At 47.5% G+C, this 19,313-nt stretch overlaps 1 protein-coding gene across 8 annotated transcripts in view; it reads left to right on the plus strand.

The window, feature by feature from the left end:
• The window catches only part of TCF12 (transcription factor 12), a 524,272-nt gene that overhangs the window by 152,819 nt on the left and 352,140 nt on the right, over positions 1-19,313 (plus strand). For all 8 annotated transcript variants that reach the window (XM_063926156.1, XM_063926155.1, XM_063926163.1 and 5 more), the window contains exon 4: positions 371-444. In XM_063926156.1, the coding sequence (XP_063782226.1) occupies positions 371-444 (74 nt within the window). The remainder of the gene's footprint in view (positions 1-370; positions 445-19,313) is intronic.

Here is a 19,313-nt window from a genome sequence, read left to right on the forward strand (position 1 = left end):
GTAAGCTCCTTATGTGGAAGTTTCATTGCTCTTTTTGCAGCTAGCCTTTTGAGTCATTTTATACATTATGTAGCATACTACCTTTTTTTTCAAGTGGTGATCCAGCTTACGCTTCTGCTCACAGCCCTGGAGGACTCCATCTATATATAACTTTAATAGGCCTCTGTATGGATGGGATTCTAGTACTTTAGTTATGGGTAGGGTGAGGGAATCCCTATTTGTTGTATGGCAGAGTGGATATTAAGCAACCTCTTCAAGGATTCATATTTACTTGCAATATTGATGGTTGCTGCTCTTAGCGTTACATGATTTTCTTTTTACGTGTTTAGCTCAATCATTAGCAAGTCATAAACTCTCTTCTGATTTATAGGTATGGATGAAAGATCTGGTGCTTCCACGTGGGGAACAAGTGGTCAAATGAGTCCATCTTATGAATCTTCACGGGTGAGTGGATAATTCTTCTATATTCTGTGTTATTCACTAAAATAGCTAAGTTCATGGACACTAAATTAAGGGCATATAAATAAAAACATACAACATAAAATACATCCTTATTTAGCGATTTGCTAAATATTTTGAAGATGCTGCTCTATTAGGAAAAGGCTGTAATGCTAGGAACTCGTCAAGCAATGCGTTTACTCAGCAATGACGTAGTACACCATACCATCCGTACACACTGTACGGTGGCGAGATGTATCGTTGCCTACTGCATTTAAAATGCATGCCGTCGTTCCGTGGGTCATCGCATTGGTCATACAGCACACCTGGCAGGATGACCCATGGGAGTGCATGATTGCGGGTACACACTGAGCTATGTGGCCGATACATCATTCCGTTCCACGTTGGAGCGGTTTATCATCCGATTAATCGCCTAGTGTGTACCTGGCTTTATCGCCAGATTCAGTTAGCTGCAGTTAATTACCGCAGGCTAATTTATCGGCTGGTTTTATTCAATTGGAATTCTCGATCGGCCCACAGGCTGTACTAAAAGTGTTAACCCATAGCTCCGGGAAACTATCCAAAATTCTGTGGATTAATGTGCTTTAGCGGGTAATTTACTAGGTTAGAAAAAAAGGGCTGCAATTGAATAGTCTTGGGCATTAAAACTCAAGGCTGCCCCTGTTTTTCAGGTGCTGTAAATTACTGCATCAAATTGAATCCAGCCCTAAATGTTTTGTGACCTTATGTAGGTTTCATGTATTCAATTCCTATTTTGTACATGAAGAGGACTCTTGCACATGTACCATGTTTTGAGACTTCAGCGCATACAGAAATGTTATTTTTGTATAATTGATTTCAACTTTTCTGATCTAGAATATTTTACTTATGATAATGTAATTAGAAAATTGAAAAACTTTATTGCAAACTAAAATATTGGACAAGGAGTGTGAAACACTGAGTGCAGGATGTGTGACAGAAGATGCCATATCAACAGCCTTCAAATACTAAGCACAGACTCTCCAGAGGGGTAGTAAAATACATATATGTGAAGGAGTATGCTATACACACCTATAATCAGAAGCGGCTTTAGACCTCGTAAGGCCCCGGGCAAGACACCAATTTGGGGCCCTCTTCCTCAAACAATCCACCCGCACATCCCTTCCAGTCATGTCTGTGAGCGACATCGTCTAATGTTTCCACCTCCCGGGCCGGCCGGCGGCCGACTATACACACTGAGCGATATGACCGCCAGCCCTGCATGAAGGTCGTGGACGACAGTCCACATCCTTCATGCATGCCCTACCGACAGCGACGATCGTTGCCGACCCGTGGGGCCGCGCATCGGTCGTCGCTGGCGGCATACACACTTGACGATAAAATGAGCGACGTCGCTCAAGGAGGGGTGAAAATGAGCGACGTCACTCATTTTATCATTAAGTGTGTACGGACCTTAACTGGCTGGGCTGACCATGGATCTGCAGCAGCATCTTCTCTCCCTCTCGCTGCAGCCATGAGGTCAGCTGGCAGCCTGAGTGTTCCGTGTAGCCCCGCCCCTTATCCCATGTAGCCCCACCCCCTGCTGAGCTTGTGTATCTCACTGCCCAAGCGGCTTCTAGTAAGTTCGGCTGCCAGCTGGGGTTTTGAGCCGGCCGGTCAGCAAAGTGTGAACTGAGTGAAGAAACTGGAAATAAACGACCGCTCCAGACAGCCCTTGCTGTAGTTTATTTTCAGTTACTTCACTCCGTGCCAGCTCCTGCTCAGATCCGGCTGTGTCACGGGCCCCCTCAGACTCGCCGGGCCCTAAGCGGCTGCTTAGGATGCCTAGAGGTAAATCCGCCCCGGAGGTGTATGTTTAGATCGGTCGCCCTGTGCTTTCAAAATGGTTTTATATATTGAGGATGTTCTTGTTTTTTTGTTCTGTAATAGGTACAGCCAGAGCACACTTAACATAAAGTGGCTCTGTTACTATATCTGTCCATTGGAAACTATAGACACTGTAGAAATAATATATTTGAACCCTCCTCTAGAAAATTCATAGCTAGTTATTTATAAAGAGCTCATCTTTCCTTGCTGAGGTCAGTTTGCATATGTAATGGATTCATGCTTTCTCCTACTTACATCCCCAGTAAGTATGAATTTTGCATTCTGTGATCTTGAGAGATTGGTTTTCTCTCCCCAGAGGCACAGGCAGACATATACTTTGAGAGGTTTGCCTGGCTGTGCCTTTGGAATAATGAAATGTTGGGGCCACATTTCATAATTTTCATTGTTTAGAGCTGCGAATCTCAAATCCTGAAATACCCTGAACCATAGGCGCCGATTCCGTGGGTGCTCCCGGGCCCAAGCACCCACGGAACCAGCTGCTGCCCCAGTAAAGTTACTGCTAGCCACTCACAGCCCCCACAGGGGATTGAGACGTGTTGGGGGCTGCGGAAGTGCTTCCGTCCATTGCAGTGTAAAAAAAAAAAAAACACACCAAAAATGGCCACAGACGAGGAGACAGACGATAGAGATCATATTTGACCTCTAGCACCTGTCTCCTTGGTGGCGGGCATTTTTAAGTTTTTTTTAAACTGCAATGGACAGAACGGCTAGCAGTAACTTACTGATGCCAGCACCCACCCTCCCAAACTTCACTGGGGCAGCGGCCAGGAAGCCCTGGCAATGCGCAGGAAACACCTGGCAATGCCCAGGCGACCCCTGCAAACATGGAACACAGAGCATAACACCCCTGACAACGTGCATAAAACCCTTGGCAACGAGCATGAGACCCCTGACAGTCGGGTAATTTAAAAGTAATTAGAGGCCTTACTGCTTACTGTCTGGCATCATTTGCAAGGGGCATTATTGTGTGTGGGGCATAAAATGGTGTTAGGGTCATAACTGTGTGTGGCATAATATGTAATTGACGTTCGTGTGTGGCACAATGCATAATGTGCAATAGGCATTACGGTGTGTGGCATAATGTGTAATGGGCATTAGTCACTGCCGCGGCTGCCCGTTTATTCCTGCTGCCGCCTCCCGCTGAGCACCCACCAGCAAAAACATAAATCGGCACCTATGCCCTGAACAGGTCATGTTTTCTGTGTTTTTTTTTTTTTTTTTTTTTTTAATCATGGCCAGGTGAGTTCATCTTTTTTGCTTAGTCAGTACTTATCCCACCTGTTTCTAAAGCCAGAAATCCAGAAAAGTAGAACCTGTTTCAGGTACTTGAGGACTGAAGAGAACCACTGCTTTAGAAGTCATGAAATATGCAATTACGGGGTTAATAAATTGTTTAATTTAGATGATATGGCGCTGATTATTCTATGCAGAGGAGGTGAGTAAAGGTGTGCCAAGTGCTTTATTATTGTTTATCTCTCTAATTTTTATAATATAAAAAAATAAATGTGCTTACAAGATGTGTTAGAGCAGATGTCCTACAGGCAGCTGTAGTAGTAGGCCCAACATGGGGGGTCATTCCGAGTTGATCGTAGCTGTGCTAAATTTAGCACAGCTACGATCGTAAACTCAGACATGCGGGGGGTACGCCCAGCACAGGGCTAGTCCGCCCCGCATGTCAGTGCCGCCCCCCCGCACAAATACAAAAGCATCGCACAGAGCGTTGCCTTTGTACTTGAGGAGTAACTCCCGGCCAGCGCAGCTCCTGTGGCTGGCCGGGAGTTGCTCGTCGCTCCCGCTGGCCGCAGCGGCTGCGTGAGAAGTCACGCAGCCGCCGTGGCCCGCCCCCCCAATGTTCCGGCCACACCTGTGTTGGCCGGACCGCTCCCCCTAAACGGCGGCTTAACGCTGCCGTTCACCCCACTCCCGCCTGGCGACCGCCTCTGTCTCAGAGGCGATGCTAGGTAACGAAAGCTGCCATGCGCCGGCGCACTGCGGCGCCGGCACATGCGCAGTTCAGACCCGATCGCTGCGCTGCGACAAACTGCAGCGAGCGATCGGGTCGGAATGACACCCATGGCTTCGTTGCCTGGTACTCTGTGCAGAATAAAAATGCGATGGTCTAATGAACTTGCACAGATTTTGGCTAATGTTTTGCTCTCTTCCATTGTATGTTGATGGCAGGCACCAGTGTGATCCTGTGTAGTGTGCATAAAATTGATAATCCCTGCAAGTGATGACCCAAAATTGCTGCCATACCCTCTGTATTATCTACATGGTCTCTGCAGTTCATGCAAATCTAAACCACCTCCGTACCTTCATAGTTTCTGTACTATTTTGAAAACATCTGTATAATGTTGTTATTATCTACTAAGCACCTTGAGTCCTATTGGAGACAGGGCGCTATAGAAATAAAATCCAGAAAATGATTATAATATTAGTATAAAGGAAGTTTAATAAAGTATAATCAGGTTATTCCGTTTTTGTAATTGCAGTGGTTTGTTTTTTTTATATATACTTTAAATTTGTTGTAACACTTGATCTATGTGAGGGCTCTCTCTTCTAGATGAAAGATCACCTTTAAGGAATACGGATAGAAGCTTCTTACATAAATCTTAGCCCTGCAGTTCAGGTTCCTCTCCTCCTATTAATATAGCATATACACATAGTCGCAGCTAATTTTATTAGGGGGTGCACTGCAGGAAGGGCGTATCTAGCACCACCTTTTCGCGTGTGTCTTGCACCACCCAGGGGCGTGTCTATCACTATTTTACATTCTCTTAGTAAAATCACATGGCTTAATCTAATTTCTCCCTATTGCCTAATAATAAAGTAGATATAACACACCCCAGAGAAATAAAATTAAACATAATGGTGCGACCACCGGCTGGTACTGACTGCCCACTATGGCATAACCCTGAGTCCTAGCTGCCGCTGCACCCTGTCGCTGCTTACACTTCCCTAACCTATGCCTGACCCAGCGGCGGAACTAGAGAGTGGTGGGTCTAGGTGCATATATATTCCCCTCCCCACACACACACACCCCACCCCTTGCACCCACAGCACCTACACCCTAGATTTTGAGTTGGCCACTCTGAAAAGTACGGGAGATTAAGGTGGCCAAACATTTGAGTTTTAATATAACACAAGTAAAGTTTAAAATTTACACATCTGCCTCTTTCTAAGTAATCAGACCTCTCCTCTGCAGGACACCAGCATTTGTCACACATCCCCATGCTCACCAGCTACCTACAGTAGTGCCCCTTATTCACATTACGCCACACAGTATGAGCCGAAACTCACATTACGCCACACAGTATGAGCCGAAACTCACATTACGCCACATAGTATGAGCCGAAACTCACATTACGCCACACAGTATGAGCCGAAATTCACATTATGCCACACAGTATGAGCCGAAACTCACCTTACGCCACACAGTATGAGCCGAAATTCACATTACGTCACACAGTATGAGCCGAAATTCTCATCACGCCACACAGTATGAGCCGAAACTCGCTTTACGACACACGGTCTGAGCCGAAACTCACATTATGCCACACAGTATGAGCCGAAATTCACATTACGCCACACTGTATGAGCCCGCACACAGGTTCACCAACACCTGGTCACTGCTACTCAGTCCACTTCACGGCGGCTGCCGGCCAGCTGAGGACGCTGAAAATTAAGACCGCAGAGCCACGCCGGGTCCTGACTGCATAGCAGCATGGGGAGGGCTGATAGCAGCAGCCTTATCCACACAGCTGCAATAAAATTAAAAAATAAATATCAACTGAATGACCTCCTCCTCCCCATAGCACACCTATACTACATTACATTATACACCACTCCCTCCCACATAGCACACCCATGCTACATTATACACAACCCCCTCCCCCATAGCACACCCATCCTCAGAGCTGGATTAAGCATGGACTCAAAAGTTTTATATATATATATATATATATATATATATTAGAACAGATTGCTGCGGCACTCAGGGTCTTATGAAAACAAAACTGTATTAGTTGTCAGTCACATAAACAGCGCACCAACGTTTCGGGTAGTTTAACCCCTTTGTCAAGGTGTAGTGAAAAAGAAAAGAAAGTGAAGTGTACTCACCCATAAGTAGAGAGAAGCCCCCCAAACCCTGTGCATCGCGGCTCCCGTGACTCCGTCCCCGGCGCCGGACTGCGCCGAATGATGACGAGTGGGGACGCCCATACTGCGTCACTGTCGGCCCGTTGCTAGGCAACCCGTGAACAGCGTCGTCTGGGCGGAGTCAGGGGAGCTGCAAAAAGAAATACAGAGAGTGTCACAGAGGGCTATACATAAAGCAGCACGGAGGATCATATATCACATAGCTTGTGTTAGAAAACATAGCACCAGAGAGCCCCAAGTACAGTACTTGAGACCACCCGTGGCCAGTGTGCATAAAAGAGGCACAGGAAGCACGATGTATAAAACTTTAAAGGCCACACATAGAGGGCCAACTCTAGATGGAAACACCATGCACCTCCCCCCATACTGTGCCTGAAACCACAGGAATTAGAGGCGGAGAGCACCCCTACAAAAGGAACCTCAGTGAAATGAATGGAACAAAACTAGGCACTAACTGTGGTACCTTACAAAGAGATGGCAGACCACACCACCTGGTGGTCTGCTGTCCTCTGTGGGCCCCGGGCCGATGCCCCCTCACTTGGGGGGTACGGACCTGTACCAACGGGCCATCCCATACTGGGAACAAGCAGTCCTCTGCAGCCTTATCCGAAAATACTCCAGGCAATTCTTTCATTGAGACTTGCCGGGTGGATGGTGTTAAGTTCAAAAATCCACGTTGCTTCTTTACGGAGCAGGCGGCCAGCTCGGTCCCCTCCCGTAAGCTCTTGGGGACCTGGTCGATGATGATATGCTTGAGGTCCCTCAGAGAATGTTTGGCCTCTTGGAAATGCCGGGCTACTGGTTGGTCAGATGGGGTACCGGATAAAGCGGCCTTGATGGCAGATCGGTGTCCTAGATTCTTCTGACTTATTTTCACACATGTGATTATGCTGGAGAGGAATTTATATTCATCCCCATATATATTATGGTGGAATTAGTATCAGGTCAGTGAGATGTTTTTTTGGGGTTTGTTTAGGTGACATCACAGGTGATGGAGGTGTTTGAACTTTTTGTATATTATCACCCTGTGAAAATTGCTGTAAAGGATGATGGGTATCTACACTTGTGTTGGCACTATTCTAAAATTTTGTTCTATTCATCTTTTGAGATGATCTATTTACTAAGATTGTGATAAGGCCTGGGAGGCGGAGTCTCTTAATATGTGTTTTTGTTTTTATTATAGACGTTCTAGCAATACTTTCTAATTCGATGTTGGTTTGACTAAGTACTAATGCCGGTCTTGAGAAAGGTTCATTATTGAACCGAAACGTCGACCCCAAGGCTCTTTTGATGACCAATAAACATTGTTCTTTTATGCACGAACTGTTCCATATATCTGCGTGAGTGCACTCTCCACCGAGTGGAAATTTGGCTATATATATATATATATATATATATATATATATATATATATATATATATAATACACACACACACACACACACACACACACACACACACACACACACACACACATACATACATACATACATACATACATACATACACACACACACACACACACACACACACACACACACACACACACACACACACACAGAGCTTGTTCTGGCACTCCGCCCTCTGCTATAAATTACCTTGCTCTGGTGCCCTATAGTTTGAAGTGTCACTCCATAGATATACAGTATATAGCAATGCAGGCGGCACTCAGAGACCTGTAGAGTTTATAAATGCTGTGTTTCCTGACGAAGGGGACTTGATCCCTGAAACGTTGAAATAAACATTTCACAGTTTTATTCACTAAACACTACATGTCTCTGCGTGCTACCTGCATTGCTATATATATATATATATATATATCTATATATATATATATATATATATATATATATCTCATGGAGCGCCATACACACAGGTGCAGGGGGTGCTAAGTGTATCAAACATAGGGGACTGGGGGCACAGGGTATCACAAACACGGGGGCGGGGGACACACAATGCACCACACATGAATGAGCACAGAATATTATGCACACAGGAGTAGGGGGGGGGGGGGCGCAGGGTGACACACACACACACGCGCAGCGGGCACAGGAGCCACACAACAACGTGGGGGGGGTAGATGGTGCCACACACACATAAGACAGGGGTTAGAGGGGCCACACACGGGGTTGGGGGAGGGGCAGGAGGGCCCAAGGTGTCATACATACATGCAGGGGGACACTCACCGGGGTGAGGGGGGTAGATGGTGCCGCACACAAAAGACAGGGGCTACAGGGGCAACACACAGGGGGTTGGGGAGGGTACAGGAGGGCACAAGTGGTCATACACACACACTGGTGGGCACAGGGGGCCACACACCAGGGTGAGGGAGGTAAAGGGTGGCACACACATAAGGCAGGGGGGTACCTGGGGCCACACACAGGGGGGGTGGGGAGCAGCAGAGCACAGGGCTCTCTGGTCACTCACCGTTAGTGAGGCCCCCGGACCCAGGCACAGGATGAAGAGGAGGCTGGAGGTTCAGAGTGCCATGGCGCCGCACTGTAGTGTGAGGCCGGAGTCGAGGACACTCTTGGAACTGTCCGGTAAGTGCGTCACCCCCAACACAGGGCGGCTGCTGGAGGAGGGAGGGTGGCGGGGCCGCTGAGGAGTCGGGCATCTCAGCTTTCCAGCAGGGAGGGAGGGCGGAGAATGCTCTGTGTGGTGGGAGATCTCCGGCGCATGGGGGGTGGGGGGGGACGGAGAGGGGAAATGCTGTGTAGTCGTGTGTGTGTGTGACAGGGTACAGGAGGAGCGGCGGTCCCTGAAGGCAGTCCGGAGCTATGGTAGCCGCAACCCTGCACCCACCACAGTCACACACAGCCTGCACCCTCGCGCCCCGCAGTAGCAGCCAGAGGGAGCACTGTCCACACACCCTGTGGTGGACGTCAGGCCCCTGGTTGAGAGGGGGGCCCACGGTAATGTACCCCCTTGGCCCCTCCCTTAATCCGGCTCTGCCCATACTATATTAGATAGCACATCCATAGTATATTATAATATAAACAGCCCTCCCACACCCATAATATATTACATTGTACAGAAGCCCCTCCCCCATAGCACACCCATGCTACATTATACACAGTGCCCCCCTCCCCCTCCCTCCCCCATATTACTTCCAGTAACCTACCTGGCCTTTTGGTTTATTCATGTAAATAGCAGGAAGCCAGCACGGACAGAAGCAACCAGGGAGTGTAATGATGCAGCCGAGGAACAGGAAGAGAGGGTAGGGCTGGCTGAAACACGCAGCCCACTCTGAGCCTGGTGGGAGGGGCCAGCCAGACAGTGTGAGGCAGAGCACTGACTGCTGGGTCCTATGGTTTTTCACACACTGACTGCACTTCTGCACATGGAATCAATTGGCACACTCGATGAGGGGTGGGCTGAACATTAGGGGGTGCCTGTGCGCACCAGGCACCCCCCTTGCGCACGCCTATGCATATACATGTCTGCCTCTTCATTCGCAGACCTCACAGGATAGCATTCCCAAACCACATATCTGTTTTGTGCTCTCCAAGAATCTAAGCACATTACATTGGCTGGTAATGCACTGTGGGTGAGTACCCTGCTCAGTGATTTTATATAATCAGTCATTGCCTTTTATTACTATTAGAAAGCTGGGGAAAAGGGACCACACTTTGGTATAAAAATAAAACACAGAGACACAAGCCTAGTTTAAATGTATTACTAATTTATAGCCCAAAATACACAACAAACATTAAATAAGAAACATGCTGTAAACATTAGAAGTTGCAGAATGAAGTGTTTTTCATGGTTTTAAGTCATGGTTTTAAGACAAAGAGGTGAGGTGGGCTCTGCTCACAAACTGGGATCCGGTCTCTTGGTCGACAAGACTTATGTCGACAATGTCTAGGTCGACAACTGTTGGTCAACAGTAAGTAGGTCGACATGAGTTTTTCACTTTTTTTCCCATTTTTTGTTTTCACTTTTTCATACATTACGATCCACGTGGACTACAATCAGGAACTGTCGACCTATGTCTAGTCTATCTAACATACCACACCCTCACAAATGATAGTATAAGTAATTTATGAAAGAATTACAAATGTACATTTGAAGTAACAGATTTTCCTTCAGATTTCTTTTAAAGTTATAAAAAGAAAAAAGTTTTCTTCTTGCTTTTGGTAACAGAGCTTTTTGGACAATGACATATTTTGTTGGCCAACTTAAGTCCCTGTGTTTTAAGCTGTAATAACTTTATTTCCAAAGTGTGGGGTTTTTTTTTGTGTTTTTTTTTTTTTAATGCTCCTCTACGGGAGAAGCCTGGGGAGGAGTCTCGGCAGGCATCTTCAAGGGGCTGGACCTGACTAACACAAAAGAGAAAGGTGCATGACTAAAATCACGTCATTTAGCCTTGCCCCCTCAAAATGGAGCCGCCGTTCCCATTGGTTTCTCCCACATCCTGCCCACTTAACTATAAGGCGGGTGGGATGCAGGCGATCCAGCCACTCTTCCAGGGGATTACCCTAAAAATCTGGGGTCTCCCACAATTTCCAAGAGAGTAGGTAAGCGTGCAATAAAGTCAAATATCTGGTTCCAGTGTATTACTTTCAGTTTGCACTTATGCACTTTCGATGCTAACCTTAAACCATCCCAATCTAATAAATCTGTTTTCTATCTGTTTTGAATGTCCCCCTGCCCTCCCTCATTTTGAACCTATTATGGTTATTTACTTTTGTAGACCCGAGCCTTCCTGAGCTTGTAACAATTGTTTGTAAAGCGGACAATTCCACAGATGTCGTGTTAATGTCTCCAGTGTCATGTTCTTTTCACATCAGTTACTGTTTGTTACTTGTTTGGTAGGTTTTCTCACATGCTTTTCTTTCTTGGCTCTGGTATTATATAATGTCAATAGTGTTTTCAGAAGTGTTTATCATTGCTTAATATCAATAACTCGTACCTCTGTTTTTATTGCTTAGTCACACAAACTATCCAAGAACAGTAGAAATTTAAGCCTTACTGTGCCTATAATTGGAACCTCAACTAATTTTTTTTTTAGTACTTTGAAAGTTTATTTTAAGCCATGTGTTTTAAATAGTTTGTATTCATTTCTCTTATACACATATTTCGCATTGGCATACAGTATGTACATTATAACAGGGCTTGACAAATGTTTCTAAAATCTAGGAGCCAGAATGAAAGTTTAGGAGTCAGACCACATTTTCCTCCCCTACCTCCAAAAAAAATAACTGAACTTCCCCCTCCCGCCCCAGCAGCCACATTACAGAGCAGCTTCCTCCCACCCCCCTAAGGCAAACATACCCCTATGGCCATACAACTAAGTGGGTGCCCCAAGGCAAACTTACCACACTGGCAAACAACAACCTCCCTCCTCTACCACGCGGCCACATTAATGAGCAGCTAACCCCCTCGGGCAACCAACCCCGCGACACTTAAGTCTGCAAGTACCAGTATCCATTATAAACTGTGCACTCATCTAGTAAGCACAATGTGCTGCATTCTACTCCTCCGTACTCTTACTGTAGTGAGTGGAGCACTCTATCCAGCACAGTGCTTCGCCTGCAACCGATGCTTATTTCAAACCCTCCTACTACCCAAGCCAACCCCCACACTCTCGGCTCCCGATTGGCTGCTGCACATCAGTGTATCAGGTCTTGGTCCAGATTGCAGTAGGTCGCGGGCTGTCATTTGAATTGCCCTGGTCTACAGCAATATTTCCGTACTCAAACCTGCCACCCTCTGGCCTGGTTTTGAAATCATGGCTACTTAATCATGATGTGGTTGTTTTGCATGTGTTTGAACTTGGGTAAAAAACATTTTGATTATTTTGTATAAAAAACTGTGACTAGGTGTGATGAAGTCTGCATATAATGAGTTTATTAACACTTCTTGTTAATTATGGAATACTGATAGATCTGCGAAGTTGTCCTTTTGCTTATAGCTTTAATAACTGATACATACTACACTATGTAGACACCTGATTGGACCCCACATCCCCCACCCGTCACGCAAGTGAAATGGTGTGCTTCTGCAGCAGACACGTGTTCGTGAATGTATAAAACAGGTAGAGGGGCAACTGATTAGATCACTTGCTAACAAAATGGCTTGCCGGAAGGAGCCAACAGTTTGAGAAGGGGATCATTGTATGCTGTGCAATGTCATGTTTCCAGGGCGCCACTGGACTGGTATACAGAACAGTCAGTAAACCGGATGGACTGGCCAGCTCAGAGTCCAGATCTTAACCCCATGGAGAACACTGGAGTGACTGGTGCATTCTAGAACGACACAACCTTCTTCCGTGTCGCAGTTGGTCACCTTACGTACCGTATATTGTTGTCCAGTGACTTGTGGACAGTTTGCCAAGAATGGTGCCTGCAGTAATCACCGCAGGTGGTGAACCTACAAAGTACTGACATCAATAGAATCTCGGCTGGTGGTCATAATAATGTGACTCAACCGTGTATATAGTGTACAAGTTTTCTTAAAAATCAAAATTAGGTTTAATGTGCATTTTCATATGCTTCAGTCTTACACCAGTACATTGGTAAAAATGTATTCTTATAAAGGGTCTTTTAATATAGTTTCTGCTGTGGGGTACACTGGGCTCCACAGGGAAAGACATTGGAGTGTAGAGTAGGATCTTGATCCGAGGCACCAACAGGCTCAAAGCTTTGACTGTTCCCAGAATGCCTAGCGCCGCCTCCTCTATAATTCCTCCTTTGTGCACAGGAGCTCAATTTTGTAGTTGGTGCCATGCAGTCAGCAGGCATACATCAGGGGGGCTGCTCTAGCAGCCCTGAGAAGAAGCTTTTTAAGAAAAATGAAGACCTCAAGGGCTGCAGCAGAGACACTGACTGTGTTAGATGTCAGCCAGACATCTCCTGCTGCAGCTCCATCACCTCCCCCAGCGGCGCGGTACACTCTCGCGCCCTGGTTGCCGAGTACCTACAGCGGTTTTCTTCCAATTAGTCACACACATGACCGCTGTTCTCCTGGATCGCGTGGCCGCACTCAGGGAGGAGGTAAGTGTGTCCCCCCGGTGGGACCCGCTGGAAATCTCGATCCCGCGCGGCCGGTGCGAGGCGGGCCGCACGCGCTGGCGTGGACACTGTGGTAGTACAGGGACCCCACTAGACCACCAGGGCAAGGGCACAGGTTGTTTTTTTCTCATAAACCGTTTCTATAAGCCCACAGTACCCGGTGGTGAAGTCCAGCAGGGGGATAAGGCTTTGAACTGTAGCCCCTCCCCCAGCGCGCCATTTAGAGTAAATGTTCCCGCCCTGGAGCTACATCTCTCTCTCTCTCTCCCTCATTCCCTGTCGGCGTTTGGGCACCATTAGGACAAGCTGAGCTGGTCCTGGGTCTTTTTGGGCAAATCCTCCTCTGTTAAAGCAGCCTGCATGCCAGCGCTGTGCATTTTACAGGACATTTAAGTATTCTACATGGCTGCTGACAGTCTTAGTTAAGAAAGAGTGCATTTAGTCAGGGTTATGTAGTACAAGTTTCCTGTGATATACATCCAGTCTTTACTGTGCATTATTTGTATAACTATACATAGTACCACTCTGTGTTGCTAGTCCAGTGCAGTTTTATTGCATGTCATAATTTCTGCATTGTACATTGTGACTGTATGTGTGTGCATGTAGCTGCTGTGTGACCTCCATTTCGTGTATCTCTCTGATTGCTATTCCTATATTCCATAACCTGAGGGGGCTAAGGGCATCAGGTTTATCATTTAATATAGGTAATTCACAGGATATACTCGGTGTGTGTTTTTCTCTGTGATTTTTAGTCACTATATACCTCTTGAATTCCCTGTTTATGCTGATAAACTGCACAGGGGGTTCTTGTCAGGTATTGTGCTGCTGATATTGTACTGTGTTGCCTTGCTTTCGGATATGTCAGCTACACAGGGCAGTGGTGCTGGGGCTGATTCCACATTGAGTGGTGGTGACGCTGCAGACACATTTGAGAAAAACATAGCAGCTGAGGGTTCAGGCTCTGAGGGATCCTTACCCCCAAGTGGGACTAATGCCACCTATGGGACCTCCTGTGCCGGTACAACTGCGTATGGTCCCCGCGGTTAACCCGCCATGGGCAGATCAACTGTCCGCTCAGTTACAGCAATTGAACCAATCACTGACTACTCAAAAGTCTAACCCTCGCCCGCCTAATACCAAGGGGTCCTCTATGCGGGCCATTAGTTCCTCACAATCTACCAACGTCCCAGACACCTCGTCTAATGAGGATGGCGTTTATACTGACCCCACAGATTCTGATCCCGACGCTTCTGATGGGGAATCTGTTTCACAAGTTTATGTCCCTGACTTGTTGGAGGCTATCAGGCTCATTCTTCAAATTACTGATGACCCAGAGCCTGATGCTGCCCCTAAGAAACTGGACAGGTTTAAAAGTCAGAAAGTGGTTAAACAAGTGTAAAACTCATTCTAACCATTTAGTTGACAAACGTCAGAAGTCCTGGGAAAATCCAGGAAAGAAATTCACGCCTCACAAGAAGATGCTGGCTCGCTACCCCCTCGCAGCGGAGCTGAGTAAAAATTGGGAAACACCCCCACCAGTGGATTTGCAGGTGGCAAGGCTTGTGTTATCCTCTGCTCTGCCTGTAACTACCGTCTCGTCTCTGAAAGAATTGACGGATAAGCGTGTGGAGGGTTGTTTAAAGGCAATTTACACCCTAACTGGTGCTGCGCATAGGCCCACCATTTTGCAGAGGCTGTGGAATCATGGGCTCAGGAGCTGGAGGCGTCTCATATTAAGGAGGCGGCTTCTGATGCCGGTATTCTGGCGGCCAAGGCTTCTACTACGTCCATTTTGGCTCGCCGGATTCTCTGGTTACGGTCCTGGTCTGTGGATCTGGACTCTAAGGAAATCCTGGAGGTACTCCCTTTTAAGGGAGACATTCTTTTCGGAGAAGACCTCAACAAGATAGTAGCTGACTTAGCTTCTGCTAAAACAGCATGTCTACCTAGCACTGCTCCTTAGGTGCCAAAGGCTAAGAGTACTCCCTTTCGCTCCTTTCATCCTTCAGGGAAAGCAAAAGGTCAGGCGTACCCGAAACAGGTTCGCACTTCCAAACCCAGTAAGCCCAAACCCAAACGGGCCTGGGCTGCCCGTCAGCCTGCTTCCAAAACTGACAAGCCTGCCGCATGACGGGGCGGACCTCTCTGGGGGATCCCAGGGTGGGGAGCCGACTTCTAGGGTTTAGCCAGGAATGGTTGAAGACCACTTCCGATGCCTGGGTACGGGAAGTCGTCACTCGAGGGTTACGCCGAAACCTTCAAAAATCGTCCCCCTTATCGATTTTGCCTGACAGACGTCCCTTCGGATCAGGTGCAGGCAAAAACTCTTCATTCGGTGGTACAGTCCCTTCTGGACACAGGAGTGCCTCTGGACACTACAGGTGCCTCTGGCTAAGAGATGAAAGGGGTATTATTCACCGCTGTTCCTAGTCCCGAAACCGAATGGGTCCTCCTGGGCCATCCTCAACCTCAAGTCCTTGAACAAATTTGTGAGGGTCTCCAAGTTTCATATGAAAACTCTTCGCTCTATTGTTCTGTCATTGGAATCTGGGGATTATATGGTCTCCCTGGACATACAGGATGCTTACCTGCATATTCCTATTGCAGTGATGCATCGGCAGTACCTGAGGTTTGTGGTAGGCAACCTCCATGGCCAATTTCGGGCGTTACCTTTTGGTTTGACCATGGCGCCGCGAGTTTTCACCAAGGTCATGGCGGTAATGACTGCTTTACTCCGCCGTCAAGGGGTCAGGATCCTACTGTACCTGGACGACTTGTTGATCCTGGCAAATTCCCCAGAAATTCTCCTACGCCTTCTGGATCTGACTGTCCAGTTTCTGCAAGCCCACAGGTGGCTCATCAACTGGAAGAAATCTTCCCTGGTCCCTGCTCAGAGCACCTGGGGGCGTTGTTGGACACTCACAATCAGCGGTTGTTCTTCTCTCAGGAGAAAGTCCTGAAGCTTCAGGACAGGATTCGATGCTTCCTATCTCGTCCGCAAGTGTCGATACATTCGGCAATGCAAGTGCTAGTTCTCATGGTGTCGGCTTTCGACATGGTGGAGTACGCTCAATTCCATTCCTGCCCTCTGCAGAAGCTGATTCTTGTGAAGTGGGATGGCCTGCCTCACCGGATCAGGTCTCAAATGATCTCCTTGTCTCCGTAGGTCCGTCGGTCACTTAGCTGGTGGCTTCAGGACCAACGATTGAGCAAGGGTCGTCCCTTCTGGATCTTCAACTGGGTCCTCCTGACGACGGATGTCAGTCTAAGAGGTTGGGGCGCGGTGTTGGAGCAACACTCCCTTCAGGGTCGGTGAACTAAGGAGGAGTCTCTCCTCCCGATAAACATTCTGTAACTGCGGGCGGTGTTCAATGCTCTGAACTTGGCCCAGCATTTAATAAAGAACAGACCTGTTCAAGTAGTCGGAGAACGCCACCACGGTGGCGTACATCAATCATCTAGGCAGCACTCGATGCCACATGGCAATGAGGGAAGTATCATGGATTCTTCAGTGGTTGGATCGCCATCTGCCAACCATATCGGCAGTTTTCATTCCGGGGGTCCTAAACTGGGAAGCGGACTTCCTCAGTCGTCAGGACGTACACGCCGGAGAATAGAGCATCCAGAGGTGTTTCAACTCCTCGTGGACAGGTGGGGCCTTACAGATGTGGACTTGATGGCGTCTCGACACAATCTCAAGGTTCCGGTCTTCGGAGCAAGGACAAGGGATCCTCCAAGCAGTATTCGTGGACGCATTGGCAATTCCATGGAACTTTCAGCTGCCATACGTGTTCCCTCCGGTGTCACTCCTGCCCAGAGTAATAAGGAAGTTCAAGTAAGAAGGAGGAATCCTACTTCTGATTGCTCCCGCGTGGCCCAAACGGCATTGGTTCTCAGACCTTAAGGGTCTCTCGATAGAGCATCCCCTTCTACTTCCACAGCGCCCAGATCTCCTCGTTCAGGGTCCCTGTGTATATCAGGATTTAGCCCGACTGGCTTTGACGGCGTGGCTCTTGAAGCTTCCGTCTTGAGGATCAAAGGTTTTTCTGAGGCGGTCATTCAAACCATGTTGAAGGCCCGGAAACCGGCTTCTGCTTGGATTTACCATAGGGTTTAGAATTCTTACTTTGCATTGTGCGCATCTAACAATCATGATGCTTACAAGTTTAGTACGGCCAAACTTTTGGCCTGTCTACAACAGGGCCTGGACTTGGGCCCTCGTCTGGCCTCCATCAAGGTTCATATTTCTGCCTTGTCGGTTTGGTTTCAGAGAAAAATTGCGACTTTACGTGATGTACATATGTTAATGTGTTGTGTTGCGGATTCAGCCTCCCTATATGCCGCCTGTGGTCCCTTGGGACTTGTCGGTGGTTTTGGAGGCGTTGCAAGGATCTCCGTTTGAGTCTCTTGAATCTGCAGGCCTTAAGTGGATTTCTCTTAAGGTATTGTTTCTGTTGGCTATTGACTCTACTAGAAGGGTGTCGGATCTGGGTGCCTTGTCTTGTCGGTCACCATATCTGATTTTTCACCGCGATCGTGCGGTTTTTAGAACACGTCACAGATATTTACTTAAAGTGGTGTCTTCTTTCCACCTTAATCAGGAGATTGTGGTTCCGGCCTTTGCATCTCCTGAATTGTCTTCCAAAGAGCGGTCTTTGGATGTGGTACGGGCTCTCCGTATCTACGTGAAGAGAACTGCCTCCATCAGGAAGTCGGATTCTCTCTTTGTTCTGTTTGGTTTTCACAAACGTGGCTGGCCTGCTCACAAGCAGACCCTGGCCAGATGGATTAGAATGGTGATTGCACATGCTTATGTACTGGCTGGCCTTCCAGCTCCTGCTACCATAAAGGCCCATTCTACTCTGTAGGTTGGACCTTCTTGGGCGGCCCGCCGCGGTGCGACCCTTGAACAATTGTGCAAGGCGGCTACGTGGTCCTCAGTGAACACGTTCATAAGGTTCTATGCCTTCGATACTTCCGCCTCCCAGGATGCTTCCTTTGGACGCCGGGTTCTTGTGCCCGCTACAGTGCGTCCCCTCCCATAAGGAACTGCTTTAGGTCATCCCCAATGTCATTCCCTGTGGAGTCCAGTGTACCCCGTATGCAGAAAACGAGATTTATGGTAAGAACTTACCGTTGTTGCATCTCTTTCTGCGAGGTACACTGGGCTCCACAGGGCGCCCACTCTTACGCACTTAGTTTCCTTGGGTTGGTATGGCATTAGCCGCTGACACTTCTCTTGTCGTGAGAATGTGGTGTTTGTGGCTACTAACAGTTGTCGTCTCTTTTGCCTGCTACTGCATTGGACTGGTTAACAAAAACTGAGCTCCTGTGCACGAAGGCAGTGTTATAAAGGAGGCAGCGCTAGGCATTCTGGGAACAGTCAAAGCTTTGAGCCTGTTGGTGCCTCGGATGAAGATCCTACTGTACACCCCAATGTCATTCCCTGTGGAGCCCAGTGTACCTCGCAGAAAGAGATTTAACAATGCTAAGTTCTTACTATAAATCTCGTTATTTACATCTTAGCAATTATTTTTAGTTTCTTATCAGTTATACTTGGGGTGGATTCAGTTGTACCAGGTGCACCCCGCTTGGCATCTATACGAATGGGCGTTTGACGGAGCAATTCAATTATCGTTCTGTTTGGATGCCTATAGCCGCAGGAGGACACATTTCTGGGGTGCAAGAAGAAATGTGTGGAAAGTCCATTGTTTGGGCTCCCTAACCACGTCTTTAGACAGGTCTAGCTGCTTTGTACGGAAAAAGCTTGTGCTTCTCAATACTAATTGACGTCGGAACGGAGAAACAATTGAA

Source organism: Pseudophryne corroboree, chromosome 6 (assembly GCF_028390025.1).
Source record: "Pseudophryne corroboree isolate aPseCor3 chromosome 6, aPseCor3.hap2, whole genome shotgun sequence".
In the NCBI taxonomy this organism is placed as follows: Eukaryota; Metazoa; Chordata; class Amphibia; order Anura; family Myobatrachidae; genus Pseudophryne; species Pseudophryne corroboree.